We start from the raw sequence: 21,035 nt of genomic DNA, 5'->3' as shown, positions 1-21,035 counted from the left end.
TTATTTTATTATGTAGATTAATGAAAGATGTCATTATTGGACCCAGAAACAGTAACCAAAACCATGATTATTATAGAAATGAGGGTATATACCGACGCCACATGAATCAAAGAACCCAGAGAAACAGAGGCAAGAGACAGGGTAGTATGTAGAGTTCATATCGCCAGGAAGAGAAAAGACAAAGACATGAGAATGACAGAAGTCCCAAGATCAAAAGAGAAGAAGCAAAGTAGAATAGCACTGCCAACAGCCCATCTCTCACTGACGCCTTCCTCTCCCCCTCTTCCCCTGTGTCCGACTCTCATCAACAGTCTCAACCTCATCCTCATCTGTCCCCTTCTTCAAGTCCTCCCCCTCAGCAAGTCCCCATTGCTCACGGTCATACCAGTCCTCGCCATCACTCATCTCGCCGACATGTCCCTCAGCCTTACACCACTCTAGAACATCAGCTTTCATGCGGCAGGATCTATTCAGAGAATCTAGCATGTGCTCAACCCCACGCACCGTCTCTTCCTGCTTCTGAATATATGACCAGAGCAGGCGGCGGGTTTCCTCGGCTTCAGCGGCGGGGAGGCCGAAGTTGGGATCGGGGCGGATGTTGTCCGGGACGAGGAAGAGGGGATGCGGAGTTGGGAGTGGGAAGGCTGTGTCAGAGAGTGGGGAGCCGTTTTCAGTTTCACTTGGGTTGACTGCGTTGGCTTGCGCGCGCGTTGTCATTCGCCGTGGCGGTTCTGGCGAGTCGCCGTCGTGCATTTCGAGATCTTGTTCTGTGTCGTCGTTGAGTTCGGTTGTATCGACGGGATCGGCGTCTTTCGTTGTGTCCACGTCTTGTTTCCCGTTGGAGGGTTGGTTCGTGCTTGCCCCGGCTGCATTGCTGTTGTTGCTTTCTTGGGCGGGAGTCGAGGTGTTAGGGTGAGGTGGGAGGTCTTTGACGGTGGCATCGGTCTCTTCTGATTTAAGATGCAGGCCGTTCTTGGTGAGTTCACCCTGTGCTGGGACGTCGGCCATTTCCACGTCATTCTGGGCTGAACTATGCTGGGCTTTTGTTCCGTTTTGTGCCGGCTGGAGATCCTGTGTGGCTATTGATGCAGATACCTTTTGTGCTACATCCTCTGAGCCATTGAGATCCCTAGCGGTGGACGGGGTACCAGCCCCACTTGCACCTTGACCAGCATACATGCTCGGGTCATTACTAGCAAGCCTAGGGTCAAAGATCAAGTGATCATTAGGCGTCTCGAGCGCACCGCACGGCATCCAACCGCTATCGCCGAGGAATTGCCTGTGCAAGTTCCTGGCACGCCAGAGCAAAGCCCGTTCCTGGCGGAGCTTGTGTTCAACCGCCGCTGTCATCTTCTCTAGGGCTTCCGACGTGTATGCTTGGGACATTGAAGGATGGGTGGGGAGTTCGGAAGGATGCTTCAATGGACATAGAAGGTCTAGAAAGAAAAAAGAAAAAGGTCAGTTATGAAGCCACAGACATTACTCAAAAAAGGAGAGAAAGAACTTACTCTCAAGCGCAATCCCAGAGAACGGGTTCTCTTCAGCGGCAACAGCATCAGCCTCGGAATCTTCATCATCCTCATCAAGCTCGTCTCCCTCTGAATCATAGCGAACCGGGTTTGGCTGAAGAATGTAGCGCGTATAACCAGCATGATCGACCCTCTAATTACCGGTCAAAAGTCAGTTTCCATAAAATCTTGGTCCCATCTCATTGCCACAGCATCCAAGTCCCGAGATCGGCAAACTACGCACCTGCTTGTAGTAATCCTCGGCGTTAATGTAACCCAATGCACCCTCGCTCACGTACTTAGCATTCGCATGCATTTTGTTCCCTCGGTTCGTCGGCGCCATGATCGGGTCGTCCGGGCCATTATCTAGTGAAGAAAGATGTCAGAGAACAATTCTGCTTGAAAAGACAGACTGCTTGGCCCATAACTTACCATCACGCTCTCTACGCAAGGCCCGCTTCATGCCGATGATCGTATCGGCGATCAACGCCGCTTGCGCCGCCATAGTTACGGTGTCAGCGACGAGGCTGTCGGGTTAGACAAGTTTGGTTGCGCGTTGGAGGGGGTTTCTCGGGCAAATGAGGCGTGGGAACGGATTCCCAAGGAGGGGGAAAGTAGGAGGCTGGTTATTTCGATGTCGGGATCTCAATTATAGATGTAGATACTGCAAAGATCAAGGGAAGTGAGCTGTAATGTCTTTGAGTGACTGTGGTGAAGCTCTCTGACGGCAAGACATGCGGAAGACCGATCGCCGCTAGCCTCATTAGGATATCCGGGTTATGTGATAAGGGTTGAACACGTGACATACCCCCTGTACATAGTATAAAGTTGGGATGTTTATTCTATATACAATATCTGCTTATTATGAGACAGTCCAATTCATCTACGGCATGTATTCCAGATCCTAGTCATATTATTCAATCGTCGGCATCAACCCATACCAGAACCCCCTTCTTGTCCGATTTCATATCTCCCGTTGGAAGGACGCGAAGCGTTTTGTTGAAGTAGGTATCAATAACCACCAGCTGTGGCTGAATCCATAAGCCGCGCTTCGCCGCAAACAAATTAAAGTTCACTGTATGACGACTCAGCGGCACAAGCTGCACAACGGTAGTCTTCGGCCCGCTAAAGGCAAAGTGCTCGCTGGCTTCCATGACCAGATTGAAGGTGAGGAAGTGGGTGGAGGAGTTCTCCAGTACGTAATCCATATGGATCAACCCTGGCATATTGTTGGATGGGGTAGCCGATGCAAGGACTCGAGGCTCGCCCATGGGGACGACGAATCGGGGAATATCGAGGACGGTGGTTGTAGCCGAGTTCTCTGCGTCAGAAGCTGCAGATTCAGATGACTGCCGACGCCAATTGACCTCCAATGCGCAAGTGAGTGCAGTTGGTCGACGGTCTCCTAGAATGAGCTTCTGGATATCGAGGCAGAAGTTGGATTCGCGCAGTTCTTCTGGTGCGAGATGGGCCGTTTCTGGACTGGCAAGCTCTTCCGGGTGAACCTCGCAAATGGCTCCCCCGTTGGCCTCGAGAAGAACCAGGGAGATCTTATCGATTACCAGCGGCTCCAGTGCAAAGGAGACTACCTTGGAATTGAGGCACCACTTCTGGAACAGGCCTGCAGGACTTGGTGCAGATCCATTCTCGAGTAGGTTATCGCTAACTGCGAAGAAATTCGGCCATGGCTGAGGGTGAACTGCAGGCAAAAATTCATAGTTGGCTTCAAACGGCCGAATAAACGATAAGTCCACAGTGATGTTCTTCATAATCGGGGTCTGTATATCAGACACCAAATGGTACACAGCCGAAACTTCCAAAGTGAAATCCGTAGCCTCCTGTGTATCGGCTAGCACGATTGTAAGTGTTTTGTTGGAAGAGCGCCCCAGAACACCCACAGCTCGTTTTAAGTAATGAGATGGCCCCTCAATCGGGGTGCTGGCGCCTGATTCGAGGGGTTCGGAGTTGCCATCGCCATCGAGCCAGTGTATTTGAGCTGTGGACTCGGTGCCGAAGAGTCTGATTTCAGCAGATACATCGGCAGCTTCGTCTTCCTCATTGTGTATACCAATATGAAGCGTTACCAGTTCATTGGTATAGTAGGTCTCCTTCAGGTTGGGAGTTGTGAGGCGAATCTTGGGGGGCTTAGGCATGACCTTGCATCTGCCAGTATCCCGATCCTTGCCCACTCTTCTGCGGGTCACCCCCTTTTGCGTCTGCTGCCACCAGAACGATTCACGCTGGTCTGGCTCGGTGATCGCATAACCCAAATCAAATTTATCTTCTTCAATCAGCATGGTGACTGAAGCAACCTTGGCTTCACCAGCTTCGCGAGGTATACAGGTGAGGTTGAAGACTTTGGTCTGGGAGGGCCCCAGGGTCAGATCTGCTATACCCACCAATGCGGTCAGTCCACCAGCTGGGGATTGGACAACGGTATCAGGGTTGCTCGGCTCGCGAAGTGGAAGAGTTGCGAGGCAACACGGCGTTGTGGTGTCGGCATCCTGATTCTGGTCAGATTGAACCTTTACTGGGCGAAGACAGCCTTCGAAGACCAGTTTGACCTCTGAAAGCCGGATAGGGGCCGAGGATTTATGAGCACAGGATGTAATGGAAAGTTGAGCCTGTAGAGGTTCCCCAACGTTGCCATCAGATTTCTCAAACACCAATGATGCGGTCACTTTTAAGACAGGGGTCAGTGCAATCTTTGCATTTCGGGCTTGCCAACTTACGACATGTTAATACATCCTCTGCGCGAAGGATAAGAGAAGGTTTGGGTTTTTCTGAAGGCAAACTTTCAAGACTCCGGTGGATGTCATAATGCCACGCAGGTCTTGGTTTGAAAGCTATCGGAATGAATATTAACATTGAAGACAATACGCACGGGATAAATTGAATTAACTCACTCTTATTCAGAAGCTCCCAGTCCACTCGCAAGACCGTCTCACTGTCCTGCACCCTAAGAGCACATTCTCTAAGTGCCCATCCGAAATTGACCATTAGATGCCACCACCCTGAGCGGCGCCAGCTAAGGGTGGACCACAGCGGCTGGAGAAGGCTATACGCTTCGGACCACGAACCAATGCGCATATACTCCTCGGCCGCCTCAAGGCTCAAGCTCTCAACTTTTCTTGTTTGGTGGCGTTTTGCAAATTCCTCGATAGCAGCCTTTAGAGTGGTCAATATTAGACCAGAGTGGTCGAAGCCAGTTCGTCCTTCTTGGGGTGCTTCCACATGAGTATCTGGAACAAGATATGTGTCGTACAAGTATGATTTGTTTGCAAGTTGTGAGGCGGGTGATTGACCGGGGGGCTTGCGATCTTCCGTGGGAATTTCATGAGCAAGCGCACGTCGGATAATTGTATGTTTTGCTGAACGGTGCAGCCAGTAGCCCTCGTGATGGAGATGTTCCCAGGGTCTGACTCTTTCCCCGGTTGGAATCGATTTCTCGGGTAAAGCAAAGAGATCGCCAGGCTGTTCAGAAGAGATTTCACCGGAGAGAGAGGGGATTTCCGCTCGGTGGATAAGCTGTGCCATTACCATCGACCAGCGCGCCTCCCAGGCCTCCCATCCGTAGTGTTTACTGCCCTTTCCTCTGCGATTGACAATATCCTTTACACGGATTCTGTGGTCAACCCAAAACCGAGCTGCGGCGGTCGTCTGAGCCGTCCATAACAGACAGCGTATAATCCGAATGGCAAGGGAGTCGGCCAAGAGGCGTGCATCGTTAAATCGGGGATTCCAGCCCGCAATAATTTCAAAAACTTCATGCCCAAATAGAGTGTCATACGCACCCTCATAGTTTCGACAAGCTGCATCCATTTCTTGACGAAACTCGGCAAGGATTCCCAGCTTGAATTCATACCGTACGTTCCAGCCTTGTGATGATAGGGTCTGAGAAGTTCCAGTGGTTGGCGGTGCAGTCGGTGGAGGGATGCTGCCCCTGTTACGTTTGCGCCTGGCATGCTTGGACAGATCCCGATAGTATTCAACGACCGACGGTTGCAGTAGAGAGAAGAGTGATTTCACGAAGTCTTGCAGTTCCGAGGAAATCGCGTCTGGTGGGATCACAAATATCGACCTGGAGTCCAGGTTCGTTGCCCGCCGAATCCCCGCAATGCGATCATCAATCTCGCCCTCATAGCCGCCTTCTTCTCCTTCTTCTGATATCAAAACGACCACAAATCGCGTCTTGTACCCAGAGGATTGCCATTCCTTTTTCAAGCTGTTGATCTCGATCTTGAGTTGATTGTCTCGTAGCGAGTTCATATTTGGGTCCAATGAGAATGGGAAAAAATTGATTACTGCTGCTGGAACCAGGTCTTGGTGTTTGGTTACCCATAGAGGGGTGAGCAAGCCATCTGGGAACGTTGGGGAACCCGGTGACAAAGGCGATATGGGCGAGTGGAGGACATAGTGTGCGCTCGGTTCCGAGTGTTCATTGTGCTGGTCATCGCTGGGGGTAGTTGGTGGTGAGGGGATAGGGGGGTCAGCTTTTCGTGGAGGGAGTCTGCATGACTGTGTCGGTGTTAGCAAGCAGTCCGCAGTACGATGTTGTTAAAAAAACGATATTAGAATCATAGAGTATCAACGTACGCGACCAGAACTTTTGATGCGGTAACCAATATTCGTTATCGTAGTATTCCCGCTTACAGTCACTCTGGACTTCCATGGCATCTGAGAGCTATCTTCCTCTAGAAGCAGGCTCCGGAGTTCCTCCGCAACAGCCCCGCTCAGAGGTGGGAAATCTGAGAAGATATGGGTCCCCTTCTCCAGTAGCAGAGGATATCTCGACGATGCTTCGGTGTCATTTTTGGGATCTGCCTCCAGTCCTGAGAGTAGGATTAGAGGCAGATTGTGATTGACGTAGTCTTTGGGGTAGGCGTCCATTGCGGGCAATGGCTGTTTCGCAGCGCGGTCACCTCATGTCTAGAGGATAGTGGAGAACTGGGGATTTTAGAGGTAAGATATAAAGAACTAGGCTGTTAATGAGAGTAAGGCGCAAATATCGTTTGGAGTTTCAATGATGTTTTGGGGTAAGATGGTAATGGCTGGGGGATACTGCCATCTGGCCATGGTGGGCGGTCAACTATGTTTACCTCGATCAGCTAACTAACTAGTTAAGGAATTAACCCATCCATAGACCTCGGTATGTATTGTATATATTGTATTATTTTGATATATGTAGGTTTCTAGGTAGATGTATAAAATAGATACATGCAAATAAACTTATATAGTGTGGTAAATATTAGACGTTTAGTAATATTTACATATCTAGGATATGGTTGGCAATTATATGCCCGAATATATAGATCCGCTATATATATTTGTTTACTACCATTCTTCTACTCCATATATTTTTACCATTTCACGTTCTCTCGTTTTATATTCACATTTGTCGAACCTGGAGTACATAAAATTAATTGGATACCAACTGGATATTTATTTCGTATTCTATAATATGAGTTGATCAGCATCATCCTCGTATAGCCTATCTAGCCTATTAAGCGCCTATTAAGGGGTTCTTCCAGAAGGAGTAATTTGGAATCCACGTGGAATCTCAAATACTGGACTTTAACGTAGATAATGAAAAATCTTATATATCTTATATCTTATATCCTATAGATTCTATTATTATATCGGTACTCTCGATACTCCGTATTGATCTCTATATATTATCTCCTACTCTCCCCCTACATCTACCTAGTGTTATCGGCAAATTAAGATCCCCCCCAGTGGAGAAAAAGGCGTGAACGCTAAGAGATCTCAAAAAAAAAAAGAGCAACTCCCTTTTCTTTCTTTTCTTTACGAGTTAATATCTTTGATCTTTTTACTTTCTTTTCACGCTCGGTATAACCGGGATCCCTTCTTTTAATCTTCTTACGCTCACTTACAATCTTTTTTTTTTATCTCAACATCTCAAATACTGTAAGGGGGGGGAATTGTGTTTACGAACCAGAAACCCTTATCAAACATCTTTCGCATGCAGTAGATCATGCGTGTACCCATTTTAACCTGCATCCGATCCTTGAAGTTTGTTTGTTCTAAGGGTTACTCCCTTAGACTATTGAACTATGTCGAACGAAAACCCCATCCAGGCAGAATCAGCCCTGCTTAGTCGTCGCCGCCGTCGTAAATCGCTGCCTTCGCGCAATGGAACTGACCCAACCTCGCCTGAAGTCATTTCCTCCCTCATTTCCTCCCTTTCTACCATATCTGTGCCTTTAAACTCGCACTTTGATACCGTCCCCAAGTTCGATACCGAATCAGATCCAGCATTACCAGAAGTACCGCACACAGCGCCGATTGCCTCCCTTCCTCCGTCCGAGCAACATGGGTTTGGAATGAGTTACGGTGCCTACAAGCCAGCGGTCGAGCCACCCGCGCTACCGGAAAACCCATTTTTGCACCCCGACGATGCGGCCTCATCCCCTGTCATTCGCATGGCCAGGGCGCCCCCGTCACCGAAGTCCCCTCGATCGCCGAGATTCAAGCATTTCAGAACGACCGACTCATCTTCCACTCGCCCAGCCTCGAGGGAATCCTATACATCTGTGATAGCCGCCCCAGAGTCTTCCTCATTCGGAACGATCAGCACAGAGCCTGGCCCCCGCCGGTCAACCCCAAGCATTGCTTCGAATAGTTCTGCAGGGCGAACAAAAAGCCTAAAGAGTCAATTTAGTCTATTGAAGAGGTCATCACGAGAATTCATGGGCGAAAAGGATCCACATGTCGAGCGCCTACGAAAAACTACCAGCTACAACGACAGTCTACGACACAACGTCCCGCGCAACCGAACAAGCTTGCGATCATTACATTCCATGGCGGAACTTGCAGAGGAGGCTCGTCCTGCGGATGTGAAGGAAGAGCCATACGAAGAGAAAGTCGCGAGCACTCCACCCACTAAAGATTATCAATCGTTCCACGGTACCCCAGATGCTAGTAATCCCGGCGGGATTGGAAGTGGTAGAATCATTCCAACTCGCGATTCCTCTCTGCGACATCGGCATAGCCAGTCGTCCAGCTCAAAAAAGCACCGGTCTGCTCGTCATAGTCGATACAATTCTACGGCCAGCAAAGAGTTCAACACGGACAATGGCACACCAGGTACAAACAATGACGCAGAACAGGTGACCCGGCGGATCCAAGAGTTAAAAGACCAGCAACAGAAGATCAAGACCGAATTGGAAGTGGGAAACAGCCCTGAATCCCCGACTAAGACGAGCCCCGTGAAGCCGGCAAAGGCTTCAAAGGTCTCGCGCGTTCTAGGCTATGAGGTCGATCAGGCCATGCAGAATGGACTAGCCCGTGATCGGCCATCTTTCAATGACAGTGCTCCTTCTCCAAACGTGATGACAGGGAAAAGTCGTAGCGGGAACCGACTAGGAGCACCACTCGCATCGAAATCTACCCACCTACCACCGCACTTGCCCAAGTCATCCACCGAAAACCTGGATTCTGAGAGAGCTAGATACAGGCAGTCCCTCGAACCAATCGCACCAACTACCCATCGCCGCACTCCATCCGGTCATCTGTCCCATGTGTCGAATGGACGTCCCTCATATAGCACCGAACGACCATCGAGTGCGGATTCAATTGATCTTGCCGTTGACGACTACATCTTTTCGCCAAAGCTGACCCAGAGAGTGATCCACCCAACAACTGGCCGCTCCATCGCATTCTCTGAAGTCGGTGATCCGAAGGGCCATGTCGTGCTTTGCTGTGTCGGGATGGGTCTCACTCGATATCTGATGGCATTTTACGATGAGTTGGCTCGGACGCTCAACCTACGATTGGTGACATTGGATCGCCCTGGCGTTGGCGAGAGCGGTCCGCACCAGGGAGACGAGCCGACCACCCCTCTCAGCTGGCCCGGTAAGCGAGACTGCCCCGAGATATTCCAATCCTGCGCTAATCACTAACAGATGATGTTGCAATCGTTTGCAACCACCTCCGAGTGACCAAATTTTCCATTCTTGCCCATTCCGCCGGCGCAATCTACGCTCTTGCCACGGCTCTCCGAATTCCGCAGCACATTCGTGGCCGCATACATCTCTTAGCCCCATGGATCCCCCCATCTCAGCTGTCTACTATCGGATCTAAGAAGGATCCCGCGCCCACCAATGCGGTCCCTTACTCCCAGAAAATTCTCCGTGCTCTTCCCACGTCCCTTCTCAAAGTGGCCAATTCAAGCTTTATGAGTGCCACTAGTGCCAGCATCACTACCAGTCTACCCAAGTCCCCACGACGAGCCAAGCGCAAGGCTACCGCTAAAGAAACCTCCAATGCGAATGCCATCCCTCCAGTACCGCCCATACCTTCTGTTGAAAACAACCTACAGACCCAGCGAGAGGATATTGTACCGAATATCAAACCGTCCGCTTCGACCATCGCTTCGCACAGAAAAAGCGACAACACTCTCGCATCTCGTGCAAAGTCTCCAGAGGACGAAGTTGAACGGCAACGTGACTATGATACTCGTCTCACCTACAAGATCTGGGAGCTGGCTACTACCAACGCCAACCCGGCGGTTGATTTGTTGATCTGCCTCGAGCGTCGCCAAACTATTGGGTTCCGTTACGTGGACATCACACGATCAGTAGTGATCCATCACGGTAGCAAAGACCCCCGTGTTCCAGTGGAGAATGTCCAGTGGCTTGGCAAGACAATGCGCCGCTGCGAGGTCCGGATCCTCGAAGGGGAAGGCCACGGCCTCATGGCGTCTGCTGGTGTCATGGGAAATGTCTTGACGGAGATTGCCAAGGAGTGGGAGGACTGGACGATCCTTGTCCAAGGCAAGCGCCGAGCCACTGCCAGCCATGCTACACGGCCTGGACTCTCGATTCAAACTTGATCTCCCCAGTTTGCCGTCCTTTCCCTTTTTATCTGATGTCTTCGACATCCACTACACTGCTTATCTTCCACTAATTACCCTCACTCTCGTTTCCACAGGTTAGACCGCAGCTGGTCTGCGGTCCTCACTGTTCTGATCTAATCCCTTGAACTTCTATATCCTATCATTTATTCTTACCCTGTTTCTTACCCATCCACATACACCTACTGGTGCGAGGTTCATGCCCTCTCTATGATTTACTGTCGACATGGGTTTTGCCTTTGAACAAAAGAACCTGTCTAATTTAGCATAATACCCAGTCATGCCATATTCTAATCAATATTGATAATTCACTTTGATCTACATAGTAAAAAATTCAAATAAGAGTAAGACATCTAAAACAAGCATAATATGTACATCATAGCTCCGCCAAGCATCAGCGCTCAGACGGGGCAAACCCGCAAATCAGGGATAACATGCCCTTGGCCCCTTGACCCCTTGACCCCACTTCTCCTGACCTGTTTGGGGCTTTTGATCCTTTGATTGTTAGTTTTGGAAGTTTCTGGATCAGATGCGCAAGTGCCGAATGCTTTCAATACCCTAAATTGTTAGCTTTGCCGGGAACGGAGGAATTCTTGGCTTCTGGAACACGTCACGTTCTCTCCAAGTCACCTCGAACTTCACTTGAACATTTTGGAATTCAACTTTTTTTTATCCAAGTCACAAGCCACACGGCTATAATCACAATTCTCCATGCCTTCTTCACAACGGCGACTTCGACTGGTTGTCGTTGCGGTCATCGCGCTTCTTTTCATGGTCTTTTACTACACTGTACGTCCCTAGATCTCCCTCTTTCGCCCCGTTTCTTCAGATCTCTGATACGATGCAACCGAATTCACAGGGCGATGCAAGCAAAATCCAAAACCAAAAGTTTTATCGGTCAACCCTCGACGCAATGAAAGCGAAAGAGCAAGCCAAGCAGGCCAAGGCCCAAGAGAAGATCCAGCAGCCCGTGCATGCGCCCGGACAGAATGACGCTGCCGGTGCAGGTGATAAGGTGCCCATCGCTGAGGTCGAGAAAGCCGCTATTCCTCCTGCTACAGGGAATGAAGATATGGAGGATATCCCGATTGCTGGACGGACGAAGATGACTGTTCCCAAGAAGGGGAGCCAGGATACGCCGTCAGAGGTCCAGTCGGAGGTCAAGAGCGAGGAGGAGAAGGAGCGTGAGGAAAAAGCGCAGAGAGAGCGAGAGGAGAAAGAGAGGAAAGAGGCTGAGGCGAAAACAGAGCTTAATGCGATTCTTAAGCGGGCTCCAAGTATGTTTCTGTTCCGTTCCCCATTGTTCATTTCTTGCCCGTAACCAAGACTAACCGCATCCAGTCATCGTTTTCTCCAAATCCTACTGCCCCTATAGCAAGAAAGCCAAGTTGATCTTGCTGGAACACTACTCTATCGAGCCGAAACCGTTCGTGGTCGAATTGGACAAACACCCACTTGGACCGTATCTTCAGGCCCTGCTCGCACAGAGTACGGGGCGTCGCACCGTGCCCAATGTACTCGTGAGCGGGAAGAGTATAGGTGGTGGAGACGATATTGCGGCATTGGATCAGAGCGACGAGCTGGCTTCGACGCTGCGACAAATGGGTGGGAAATGGATCGTGGATGTGTCGCACCAGGAGGTTGAGAAACCACTATGAGGTTAGTAATGTAAAACATGTTTCAAATTTCGATAGCCATAGCTCATAGCCCTGGCAGAAACTCAGGGAAGAGGAGAGATATATGGTTGTTGTAGCTTATTGTATTGTATATTGTACATAGTAGCGAACTTGCTCAGGAACCCTTGGAACTTCAGGCTCCAGCTTAATATTTACCATATGTACCTTTACTTGGCAATCACTCCATTAAAAGCGGTGGAGCAAGTACTGGTACAAGCCACGATAAGACGATAAGCTGATAAGGAACCCTAATTGCGCTAGACCCAAAATGGCCCTAAGCGACGCACAACCCCGTGACATCCAATTTCGCTCCACCACCAAGTCCATTCGAATTTTGAACCTCCCCGACATCGACAATCTACACCCCCGGCAACCACCAAAAGTCACGTCAAGATGCGGTACATTCACTCCGAGGAACGGTTGCCCATTCTGGACAATGGTGAGCGAATTTCTTTTTTTTCACGATGGAGGAAGCCGGTCGCACACAATACAACTTCTCTTTTGAGGGCACGAAATTCAACACACAAGCCTAGCACGACATACGATCAATATCCAGCACCAATGCAGCAGAAGCAGGAGGGAATGTTGTGTGGGATCGGCGACTCGCACATCTACCGGACAATTCTTGATTTTGATTCCTTCAAAATATTGAATTCACAAAAAAAAAAGGAAATGGCCATGGACTAACCCGAATCTTTTTCTGCTCTATAGTGAAGGTCCAGATTCGCTCCCGCGTCGTGACTGTCGAGGGTCCCCGCGGCAAGCTCGTCAAGGATCTCTCCCACATTGCCGTCACCTTCGGCCGCCCCGAGCAGAACGTTATCTCCATCGAGCTGCACCACGGTGCCCGCAAGGGTGTTGCTACCCTCCGTACCGTCCGCACCATCATTAACAACCTGATGATCGGTGTTACCCGTGGCTTCAAGTACAAGATGCGTTACGTCTACGCTCACTTCCCCATCAACGTCAACATTGAGCCCAACCCAGAGACTGGCCGTGCTGTTGTGGAGATCCGGTATGGAACCCTCGAACCTACGTTTTTTTCCCGATATGATATTCGGGAAATATACTGTGAAAGTCAATTGTGAAGGAACTCGCGCTAACGTTTTTGCTATCAGCAACTTCCTCGGTGAGAAGTACGTCCGCCGCATCACTGCTCAGCCCGATGTCGACATCGCTCCCTCCGCCAACGTCAAGGATGAGCTCATCCTCACCGGTAACTCCCTCGAGGGTGTGTCCCAGTCCGCCGCCGACATCCAGCAGATCTGCCGCGTCCGTAACAAGGATATCCGTAAGGTGAGTTATACGAACACCATTACTTTCGCCGGGACGACCCGAGTCTTTGAATTTATACTGACCATCTGCAGTTCTTGGACGGTCTTTACGTGTCGGAGAAGGGCAACATCATCGAAGAGTAAATGTGCTGCTTGGGAATGTATGGGGTGTCCGGGAGAGGTTTCTTTAATTTCGCCTACTTGCATATAGGGAAGCAAAGCGAAATGTCAAAAACAAAACGACCCTTTTGAAATTCACTGATTCCCTTACGCGAATAACGTCTTTGTATGTGGCATGTAGAAATGTGCGCCCGTGGCAATTCCATTATACTTCATTACTTTAATACTCTTAAGTATTGAGTAGAGAGAAATATGTACTACAATGTATTTGTCACGGGCCAGTTGTAGTTGAAGATGAAGATCCGGGGGAATCTGGGTTGATCTGCTTCAACTCTTCAACCTTCAACCAACACCATTCCTTCCTCAGACCAATCGAGTCCAATTCATCTCCATAACACAGCTACATTCGAATACATATCACACTTGATCACCCGATCTACTATTAATCCAATACCACTATCTTGATCTCCACCTCCAATTCCCTGGTGTAACGTGGGTGACGTTGTAGCATGTGAAAGCGAATACCCGGGCCCGCATGTGTACCTCTCTCCCTCCACCACCCCTAACGCAGACATATCCCTCGAATGAAAAAATGGGGTCCTGGTGGCTCGGATTGTGGAAGATCGTTGGTGCGATCTGGAATATGGTGCTTGATGTTGCTCAGTTCTGGAGAGACGTGAGTATTGTTCTCCAACCCCAGCGCGGGTGTCTTGTATGTGGGGAGGAGCTCTGAGCCTGAGATGGCAAAGACAAAAGACGCACAAGACATGAGATCGGGTGTAGTTTTTGGTTTGATCTTCAGCTAATAAATGTCCCTTAGAAACTATTATCATGGTGGCATTCCAAATCCCCTCGTGATCGGCTCTTCCATACTCTAGCCAACGCGCAGAGCTATGAGGAGTGGGAAGAGGCGGCATTTCAACTCGACGAGCTACAAAGTAAAGATCTATGGTATGAAATTAAACCACACCAATTGAACCCAGCTCAAAACCCCAATGTACCAAACCACCATCTAACTACCTACGCAGGCGCCAAAACCCCGTCAGCCGACACTATGATTACCGACTAATCCTCGGCCGACTCGAAGCACTGATGAGCGCGCGAGAGTCAGAAGATATTCTAACACTAGTCAACCTGCTCCGGTCGGGGCTAGTACGAAATCTGGGCAACATAACCAGCACGAAGCTATTTACGCACGCGTACGCAGGGACCAAGCTTCTAATCGACGACTACATCACGCAAGTAGCGCTGTCAATCCAGTACGTGACATCGTTTCCAGGAGCACCGATGCACCCGAGCGGGTTTAACTCGCAAGCGAAGCTGGAGCTGCTGCACGATACGCGACAGGCGTTTGGGCGGACGACGCTGCTGTTGCAGGGCGGATCTGCGTTCGGGCTGTGTCATCTTGGTGTTGTGAAGGCGCTGCATTTACAGGGTCTGTTACCACGGATTATTACGGGCACTGCGACTGGGGCGATGATTGCTGCCCTTGTGGGGATTCATTCCGAGGATGAGTTAATGCCGTTACTTGATGGGGAGGGAATTGATCTTTCTGCCTTTGAGAGACGGAAGATGGTGAATGGTGGGGATGGGAGTAACTCTGACTCGAGTTGGGTTGGGACGTTCTATCGAAGGATGAGGAGGTTGCTGAGGAAGGGGTATTTGTTTGACGTTGGTGTTTTGGAGGAATGTGTTCGGGCTAATGTTGGAGATCTTACGTTTGAAGAGGCGTATGCGAGGTCGAAGCGCATATTGAATATCACTGTTGCGACGATGGGGAAGAACGGGACGCCTAATCTGTTGAATTACTTGACCGCGCCGAATGTGGTATATATTTCTCCCCTTATCCTTGCCGGTGTCAGTGATATCTAACATGGTTTCTAGCTCATCTGGTCTGCAGCCGTAGCATCCAACGCTTCTTCCTCAGGCCTCTACTCACCAGTGACGATCTACTGCAAAGACGAAACAGGCACAATAGTTCCATGGCCACACACACAAGACGCAGTCTTCCGGCCCTGGCGACATGTCCAATACAACGAAGGCGAATCCCCCCTCTCACGAATATCGGAACTTTTCAACGTCAACCACTTCATCGTCTCCCAAGCTCGACCATACCTAGTCCCATTCCTGCGTTCAGAGCTCAACCTCCTAGACCGACGCCAAACAGGCTGGAACAACCTCTCCCGCTCCGCAATGCGACTAATAATTGTCGAACTACGCCACCGGCTCCGCCAACTCGACTACCTGGGTGTGCTACCCGCCCCATTGAGCAGACTCCTCATCGATGAGACCATCCCCGGGCCGAACTTAACTCTCGTCCCAGACTTGTGTTTCTGGGATCTGAGGAAACTATTCCAGAGTCCGACAAAAGACCGCGTCTCTGAGTGGGCGCTCAAGGGTGAGAGGGGAGTCTGGCCGGCGATTAGTGCACTAAAAGTTCGAGAGGCGGTTGAGATCGAGCTTGATAGGGGGTATCAGCTTGTTAGACGGCGTAGACCGAGTGATGCTTCGGTTTCGGTGCCTGTTCCGAAGCAGCTTAATGCTATGAATGAGGGTGTTCCTAGGCGTCGGAGGGGTGGGAGTGAGACTGAAGAGGGGATTCTTGCTGATCGAGAGTGACATTGGTTATAGAGTCGCTATAACTAATCTATATTGTTCTTCTACAGGTAGTTGTGTCTAGATGTAAGTATCTGGTGGCCTTTGTAGAATGTTTTGACTCGGAAAACATTGGCATACTCCAATACCTCATGCTGGTCAACCCCCGGACCAGTCAAATATTGGCGTGTTAGTTGAGTACACCGACCTTTCAAGAATCTCCACCTACGAAGTCCCATTTATCTGATCTTCTTATATTGAAAGCCATCATATCTTTTTATCTGGGCTCTTTACTCCAAGACGGCTCTACAATTCTGGACAGGCTATTCGCAACATCGAAGGTTTCAAAGCCATGGCAACTCCACCGGATGGCAACCTACAGCTGGAGGTCCTGGAGATGAACGAGGCTTTCGAAGATATCAATGGGAGCTTTGGTTTTGCTGGCACGTGTGTCGTGTATCGAACGAACGATCAATTATATCACGGAATGCTGAAAGCTCGTTACTGTCCTTCCACAATTGTCAACCTAGCGGACCTTACAAATGTCAGCCTAATACCCATCTCAGCGTACAGTCCTCTATATGAAACGGACTTGACACGAGCACATGACCCACTGCCAAAAGACACACATATGAAACGACCTCGGGTTAGCTACGATTGGATTTCCAAAAGCCCTCAACGGAACGCAATTGCCGAGTCCATCCTGGCTGAAGCAAAAGTGTGCGAACTGTTAATGCAACATCCACATCCCAATATCGCCATCTACCATGGTTGCCAGGTATCCGGCGACAGAATTACGGGCCTTTGCTTTACAAAATACTCTCACACGTCGATGAAAGAGGTGAATCCCGGCGCTTTGATGAAGAGACAGGCGAGAAGCGCACGGAAAACGAGTAAAGGCTACAGCACTGTTTTGGCTGGTGTTGAGAGTGGTATAAGATATCTTCATTCTTTGGGGCTAGTTCATAATGATATCAATCCTAGTAACATTATGTTTGATGGTGATGGACTAGTGATTATCGATTTCGGCTCTTGTCAGTCTATTGGAGAGACTATGAAGGGATTCGGACGGACTTATGAATGGTGGGATGAGACAGTAAAGCTATCTCTTCCTGAGAATGACCTTAACGCCTTGGAAGAGATTCGGATTTGGCTTGGAGATGACTCGCGGGATTTTCAGTTTGGCGTTTAATAATTCCTTGTTGTCTTGTTGGATTATTATTGACATTTGCATGGAGAGAATATCTAGGATAAAACTAGTTCGACCCATATCCTAGGGGCTCTTCTATAATATAGACTACTTTGATTAGTATTTTGCACAGTGAGTTGCCGTGTCCACGAGGGGTTTGAGCTCCAAGCAACTTCTAATTATCTGCCTATTTCTGAGCCCAGCTGGAATGCTCAAAAGTGATATAGAAATAACCTTGGTATATAAAATACACCGTTTCACCATCGATTAGACAATAAATTTACTGCTCTTTGTCTCCAATCCATTCCGTGCCTTTCCCGGTCTCAAAACAATGGCACCTCTTCTTCTCGCCCGAAACTGCAGTAACAACAAATGTTAGAACGAGTCTTTCATCTTTAGGATTGAAGCAGGATCGGTGGACGGGGTCATTGTTCTAGGTCGTATTACCCAAGACCCTAGTATGCAAGTTAGAGTTGCACAAGAGATAACATCAAATCAAACCAAAGATAAATTTGCGTTAATTCAGCCATTGCGATTCGTCCGAATTTCTGTAAATGGTTTATTAGTAAAAATGTTCAAGCATATCCATTCCACAGCATGGTCTAAAAAGCGATTCCCGGAATATGAGGGTAGGGGGCAATGTTTCATACTTGTTCAGCTTCTCCGCCAGGTGAAAAAAACCGATTGACAACAACAATCCAACACTCTTCTAGTTTGCCTAGGTCATAGCCAGTAAACTTGACAGTGCTTTCTGGTTGCTTGGTATGCACCGTCTTGCACCGTTCGACAAGAGTTTAGTTGATACCCATAGTATTAGAGTCTGCTCTAGTACAGCCCACAAGCAAAGATGTGATATAGGATGGCTGGTGATATTTGGCTTCCTGTCTAAGCTCTCTATTTAACGGAAAATACTTGCATTTTCATTGCTGCTCTAACTGGAGATCTCCCTCCATCAAATGAACACAATGATCTTGTATCATCCTGGGACAACACAAAACCTGGATCAAGAAACCTGACTGACTTCTAGGGGTCAAAAGCCACTTTCCACATGTCCAAATGTAGTTTCTCTAACTACGCAATGTTACTCGGTCAATTTGAGAATAAATGGGAGTTCTTGAGACTCAGTAGTTAATCCACACTACCTGAGCTTTTCCTTGTGACCTGGATAGGGAAACAACATGTTATGCCGTTGTATCTACGTTGTGGCAGACAATTTTCAGACGAACCGATGTACGGAGAAGTCTTTTAGATAAACTATATTCTAGTACCAAAACTAAAGAAAATATGGTTAGCACGTATCTTGTTACAGTTCTGAGCAATTAGATAGATCCTAACCCAATCCTGAGTTAGACATTGGGGCGAGTGAACTTTTGCCACAGGTCTTTCAAATCTCTAGAACTGGAGGGAAGATAAAGAACTCTTGATTACACATGAAACCTTTATACAATCTATATATAGGCGAGGGGGAGAGGAGAGCTGAATAAACCGACAGAAGGGGTCCGATGCAATACCATACCAGCAAGAATCATACTGCTCCAGCCCTGTCTTTACTGAAACCGGGGGTCTAACCTATCGTAGTAATCTAAGAGATCTCTCATCAAAGCCCAATATTCCTAAATAGTTGACCTCCACCGCTTCGTGTCTCAGATGAAAGGATGAAAGAAATGATACCTTAAGTGCTAGTAGGATTATTAGTCGGCAGAGCCCTAATTCATCCATGGTGGTCATGAGCTGCTTTCCTTTGTTAGGAATTTGGATATAAGGATAACTGCCTATACTATTATCCCTCTAAACCTAATTCTACTGGCAAATCATGGCATCTATTTGGAATTGCTGAAGAGACTCTTCGGCAGGAAGCTCTTCAATTTGGAATGGCTGAGGAGCCTCTTCAGAAGGTCTCTCAAGTTTCCCGTCTCTTTTCCAACAGCTGGCTGGGAAACTATTCCTGACGATGAGACAATTGAGGAAGAACAGATTGAAGAGTTTTTGCAGCAAAACGGCTATCTGCCTGTCGATATCGGCGACATTTTACTCTCCCGCTATCAGGTTGTCGGTAAACTCGGATGGGGAATCACATCTACCGTGTGGTTGGCTCGAGATCTTGAGTAGGCTAATACTTTATTCTCCATTTACTAGGTATCTACTCAATACTAATCAGAATAGAATGAATGACTATATGGCATTGAAGATGTTCTCGCATGATATGCTTCCTAGCGAAGAATCTACATACTACGACAAAATCAAACAGGGAAATCAACAACATCTTGGATCGGGTCGAGTAAGGACAAAGATAGCTGAGTTTGAATTTACCAGGCTTGAGATCTTCAAGCACTTGGTCATTCTGCAAGAACCTCTTGGAGAGAGCTTGCTAGATATCCAAAATCGTTCGGTCGGTGAGCGCTTGGATAAACTCTATATCCAGTCAACGATCTATCAGATGTTGCTAGCACTGGACTATATGCATACAGAATGCATTCTTATCCACGGAGGTATGGAATGGCCCCCGACCTGAACGGCTCAGATAGATCACTAACTTCTTTGCATAGACATCAAGGGGGAGAATATCTTTCAAGAGATTGGAGACAAATCTAGGCTTGACAGATACGTCCAGGCTGAGATTGAACACCCTTAAGCAAGAAGAATTGATTTCGCCTATATCTTCTATCGCTCTAGGCCACTTGAGCCAGCATCCCAGTTGGGTAAGATTCAGCTAGGAGATCTCGGATCTGCCCAACCAGGAGACGTCCCACGAAACAGTCAGCCTCTCCAGCCTGCTCTTTATCGATCACCCGAGGTGATACTTGAAAAGGAGTGGAACTATCCGGTTGATATTTGGAACTTGGGCGTTTGGGTAAGTGCTCCTTAACTACTTCAAGTGATTCCATAACTCTAATTTGCTTTGAATTAGGCCTGGGGTGCATTTGAAGGCAGTCGATTGTTTTCCCCTCGAAGAAGACCATGATGCCTACACCACCTCTGCACATCTTGCGTACATAACAGGGTTGCTGGGACCACCGCCTCCTGATTTCATAGAACCTGACACCATCAGTGCCAAGTATTTTGATAAAGATGGTAAGTGGGTGTCCTTTCTTTTGAGTGCCTGTCATCTACTAACTATCTCTTTCACAGGAAATTGGATAGTCGAGGACTGCGAGGTTCATCCGACCAGTTTTGAAGATTTGGAGAAACATCTTGAAGGGGAAGATAAAGAGATGTTCTTGGACTTGATGAAGGGAATGATCACCTGGCGACCGGAAGATCGAAAGACCCCGAGGGAGCTGATCGAGCATCCATGGCTTCAAGGTATCTTTTGGCCACCTGGTTGTTACAAACCAACTGAATAGTCTCTCCAGACATTTTGATAGTTGATTTTCTTCTTTCTCCCTTATTAAATAGATTTGTGTGCACTCATGTATCTAATGCCTTGCAGATGAGAGCTCAGTGTGTGGTTGTGATTGTCTTACCAATTGGACCCTCTTTCGTCTCTTTCGTCACTGATGTGTATGGAACGTCCTTTCTATTTCTATGTCTTATCCGGAGTACCTACGTGGTTGTTGATGTTTGACAAGGATAGTCGACCATATATGCGATAATTCCTTTTTTGATGTATGTTTTGACGTCTTTGCCTATTTGTAAATAACCTTCGAACCTCCTCCCAAGGGTGGAAGCATGTAAGCATAAGATTAAACTTCAGATAAACTTGCCCGGAGAATAGTTCTACCGAATCGGCTGAAAAGTGACCCACATTGGTTCCACTGGTCCACTTGTGGGTCCCTCTTAGCCTCATCTTCCTGAACC

The 21,035-nt window shown here is 48.4% G+C and overlaps 8 protein-coding genes across 8 annotated transcripts; 6 read left to right on the top strand and 2 right to left on the bottom strand.

Moving 5' to 3' along the window:
* Nucleotides 1-258: 258 nt before the first annotated feature.
* Nucleotides 259-2,314, bottom strand: N7487_003362 (RXT2 domain-containing protein; the record flags this gene model as incomplete). Its single annotated transcript, XM_056871109.1, has 5 exons — nt 259-1,436; nt 1,509-1,662; nt 1,753-1,874; nt 1,941-2,035; nt 2,235-2,314. The coding sequence occupies 5 exons, from the start codon at nt 2,312-2,314 to the stop codon at nt 259-261; spliced, it is 1,629 nt and encodes a 542-aa protein (XP_056735893.1).
* A 111-nt stretch (nt 2,315-2,425) lies between these two features.
* On the bottom strand, nt 2,426-6,398 carry N7487_003361 (uncharacterized protein; the record flags this gene model as incomplete). Its single annotated transcript, XM_056871108.1, has 4 exons — nt 2,426-4,188; nt 4,241-4,354; nt 4,415-6,026; nt 6,105-6,398. 4 exons carry the CDS (start codon nt 6,396-6,398, stop codon nt 2,426-2,428), a joined length of 3,783 nt encoding a protein of 1,260 aa, XP_056735892.1.
* A 1,184-nt stretch (nt 6,399-7,582) lies between these two features.
* On the top strand, nt 7,583-10,362 carry N7487_003360 (alpha/beta fold hydrolase; the record flags this gene model as incomplete). The annotated part of the gene is made up of 2 exons (XM_056871107.1): nt 7,583-9,383; nt 9,434-10,362. 2 exons carry the CDS (start codon nt 7,583-7,585, stop codon nt 10,360-10,362), a joined length of 2,730 nt encoding a protein of 909 aa, XP_056735891.1.
* Nucleotides 10,363-11,094: 732 nt separating this feature from the next.
* N7487_003359 (glutaredoxin) lies at nt 11,095-12,041 on the top strand (the record flags this gene model as incomplete). Its single annotated transcript, XM_056871106.1, has 3 exons — nt 11,095-11,172; nt 11,243-11,660; nt 11,725-12,041. The coding sequence occupies 3 exons, from the start codon at nt 11,095-11,097 to the stop codon at nt 12,039-12,041; spliced, it is 813 nt and encodes a 270-aa protein (XP_056735890.1).
* A 411-nt stretch (nt 12,042-12,452) lies between these two features.
* Nucleotides 12,453-13,477, top strand: N7487_003358 (60S ribosomal protein uL6; the record flags this gene model as incomplete). Its single annotated transcript, XM_056871105.1, has 4 exons — nt 12,453-12,498; nt 12,771-13,074; nt 13,178-13,355; nt 13,427-13,477. The coding sequence occupies 4 exons, from the start codon at nt 12,453-12,455 to the stop codon at nt 13,475-13,477; spliced, it is 579 nt and encodes a 192-aa protein (XP_056735889.1).
* Nucleotides 13,478-14,045: 568 nt separating this feature from the next.
* N7487_003357 (triacylglycerol lipase family protein) lies at nt 14,046-16,072 on the top strand (the record flags this gene model as incomplete). Its single annotated transcript, XM_056871104.1, has 4 exons — nt 14,046-14,129; nt 14,274-14,404; nt 14,482-15,280; nt 15,338-16,072. The coding sequence occupies 4 exons, from the start codon at nt 14,046-14,048 to the stop codon at nt 16,070-16,072; spliced, it is 1,749 nt and encodes a 582-aa protein (XP_056735888.1).
* Nucleotides 16,073-16,400: 328 nt separating this feature from the next.
* N7487_003356 (uncharacterized protein) lies at nt 16,401-17,240 on the top strand (the record flags this gene model as incomplete). Its single annotated transcript, XM_056871103.1, has 1 exon — nt 16,401-17,240. The coding sequence occupies one exon, from the start codon at nt 16,401-16,403 to the stop codon at nt 17,238-17,240; it is 840 nt and encodes a 279-aa protein (XP_056735887.1).
* A 1,746-nt stretch (nt 17,241-18,986) lies between these two features.
* N7487_003355 (uncharacterized protein) lies at nt 18,987-20,581 on the top strand (the record flags this gene model as incomplete). Its single annotated transcript, XM_056871102.1, is given in 6 exon segments — nt 18,987-19,342; nt 19,401-19,726; nt 19,830-19,936; nt 19,948-20,088; nt 20,165-20,309; nt 20,367-20,581. Coding segments are annotated over 6 exon segments (1,290 nt in total), but the record flags the coding sequence as incomplete, so codon positions are not given.
* Between the last annotated feature and the right edge of the window lie 454 nt (nt 20,582-21,035).

The sequence above is a fragment of the Penicillium crustosum genome (assembly GCF_028827405.1).
Source record: "Penicillium crustosum strain IBT 35664 chromosome Unknown utg000001l_segment0_segment0, whole genome shotgun sequence".
Taxonomy (NCBI): Eukaryota; Fungi; Ascomycota; class Eurotiomycetes; order Eurotiales; family Aspergillaceae; genus Penicillium; species Penicillium crustosum.
This window is presented reverse-complemented; position numbering and strand designations above follow the sequence as displayed.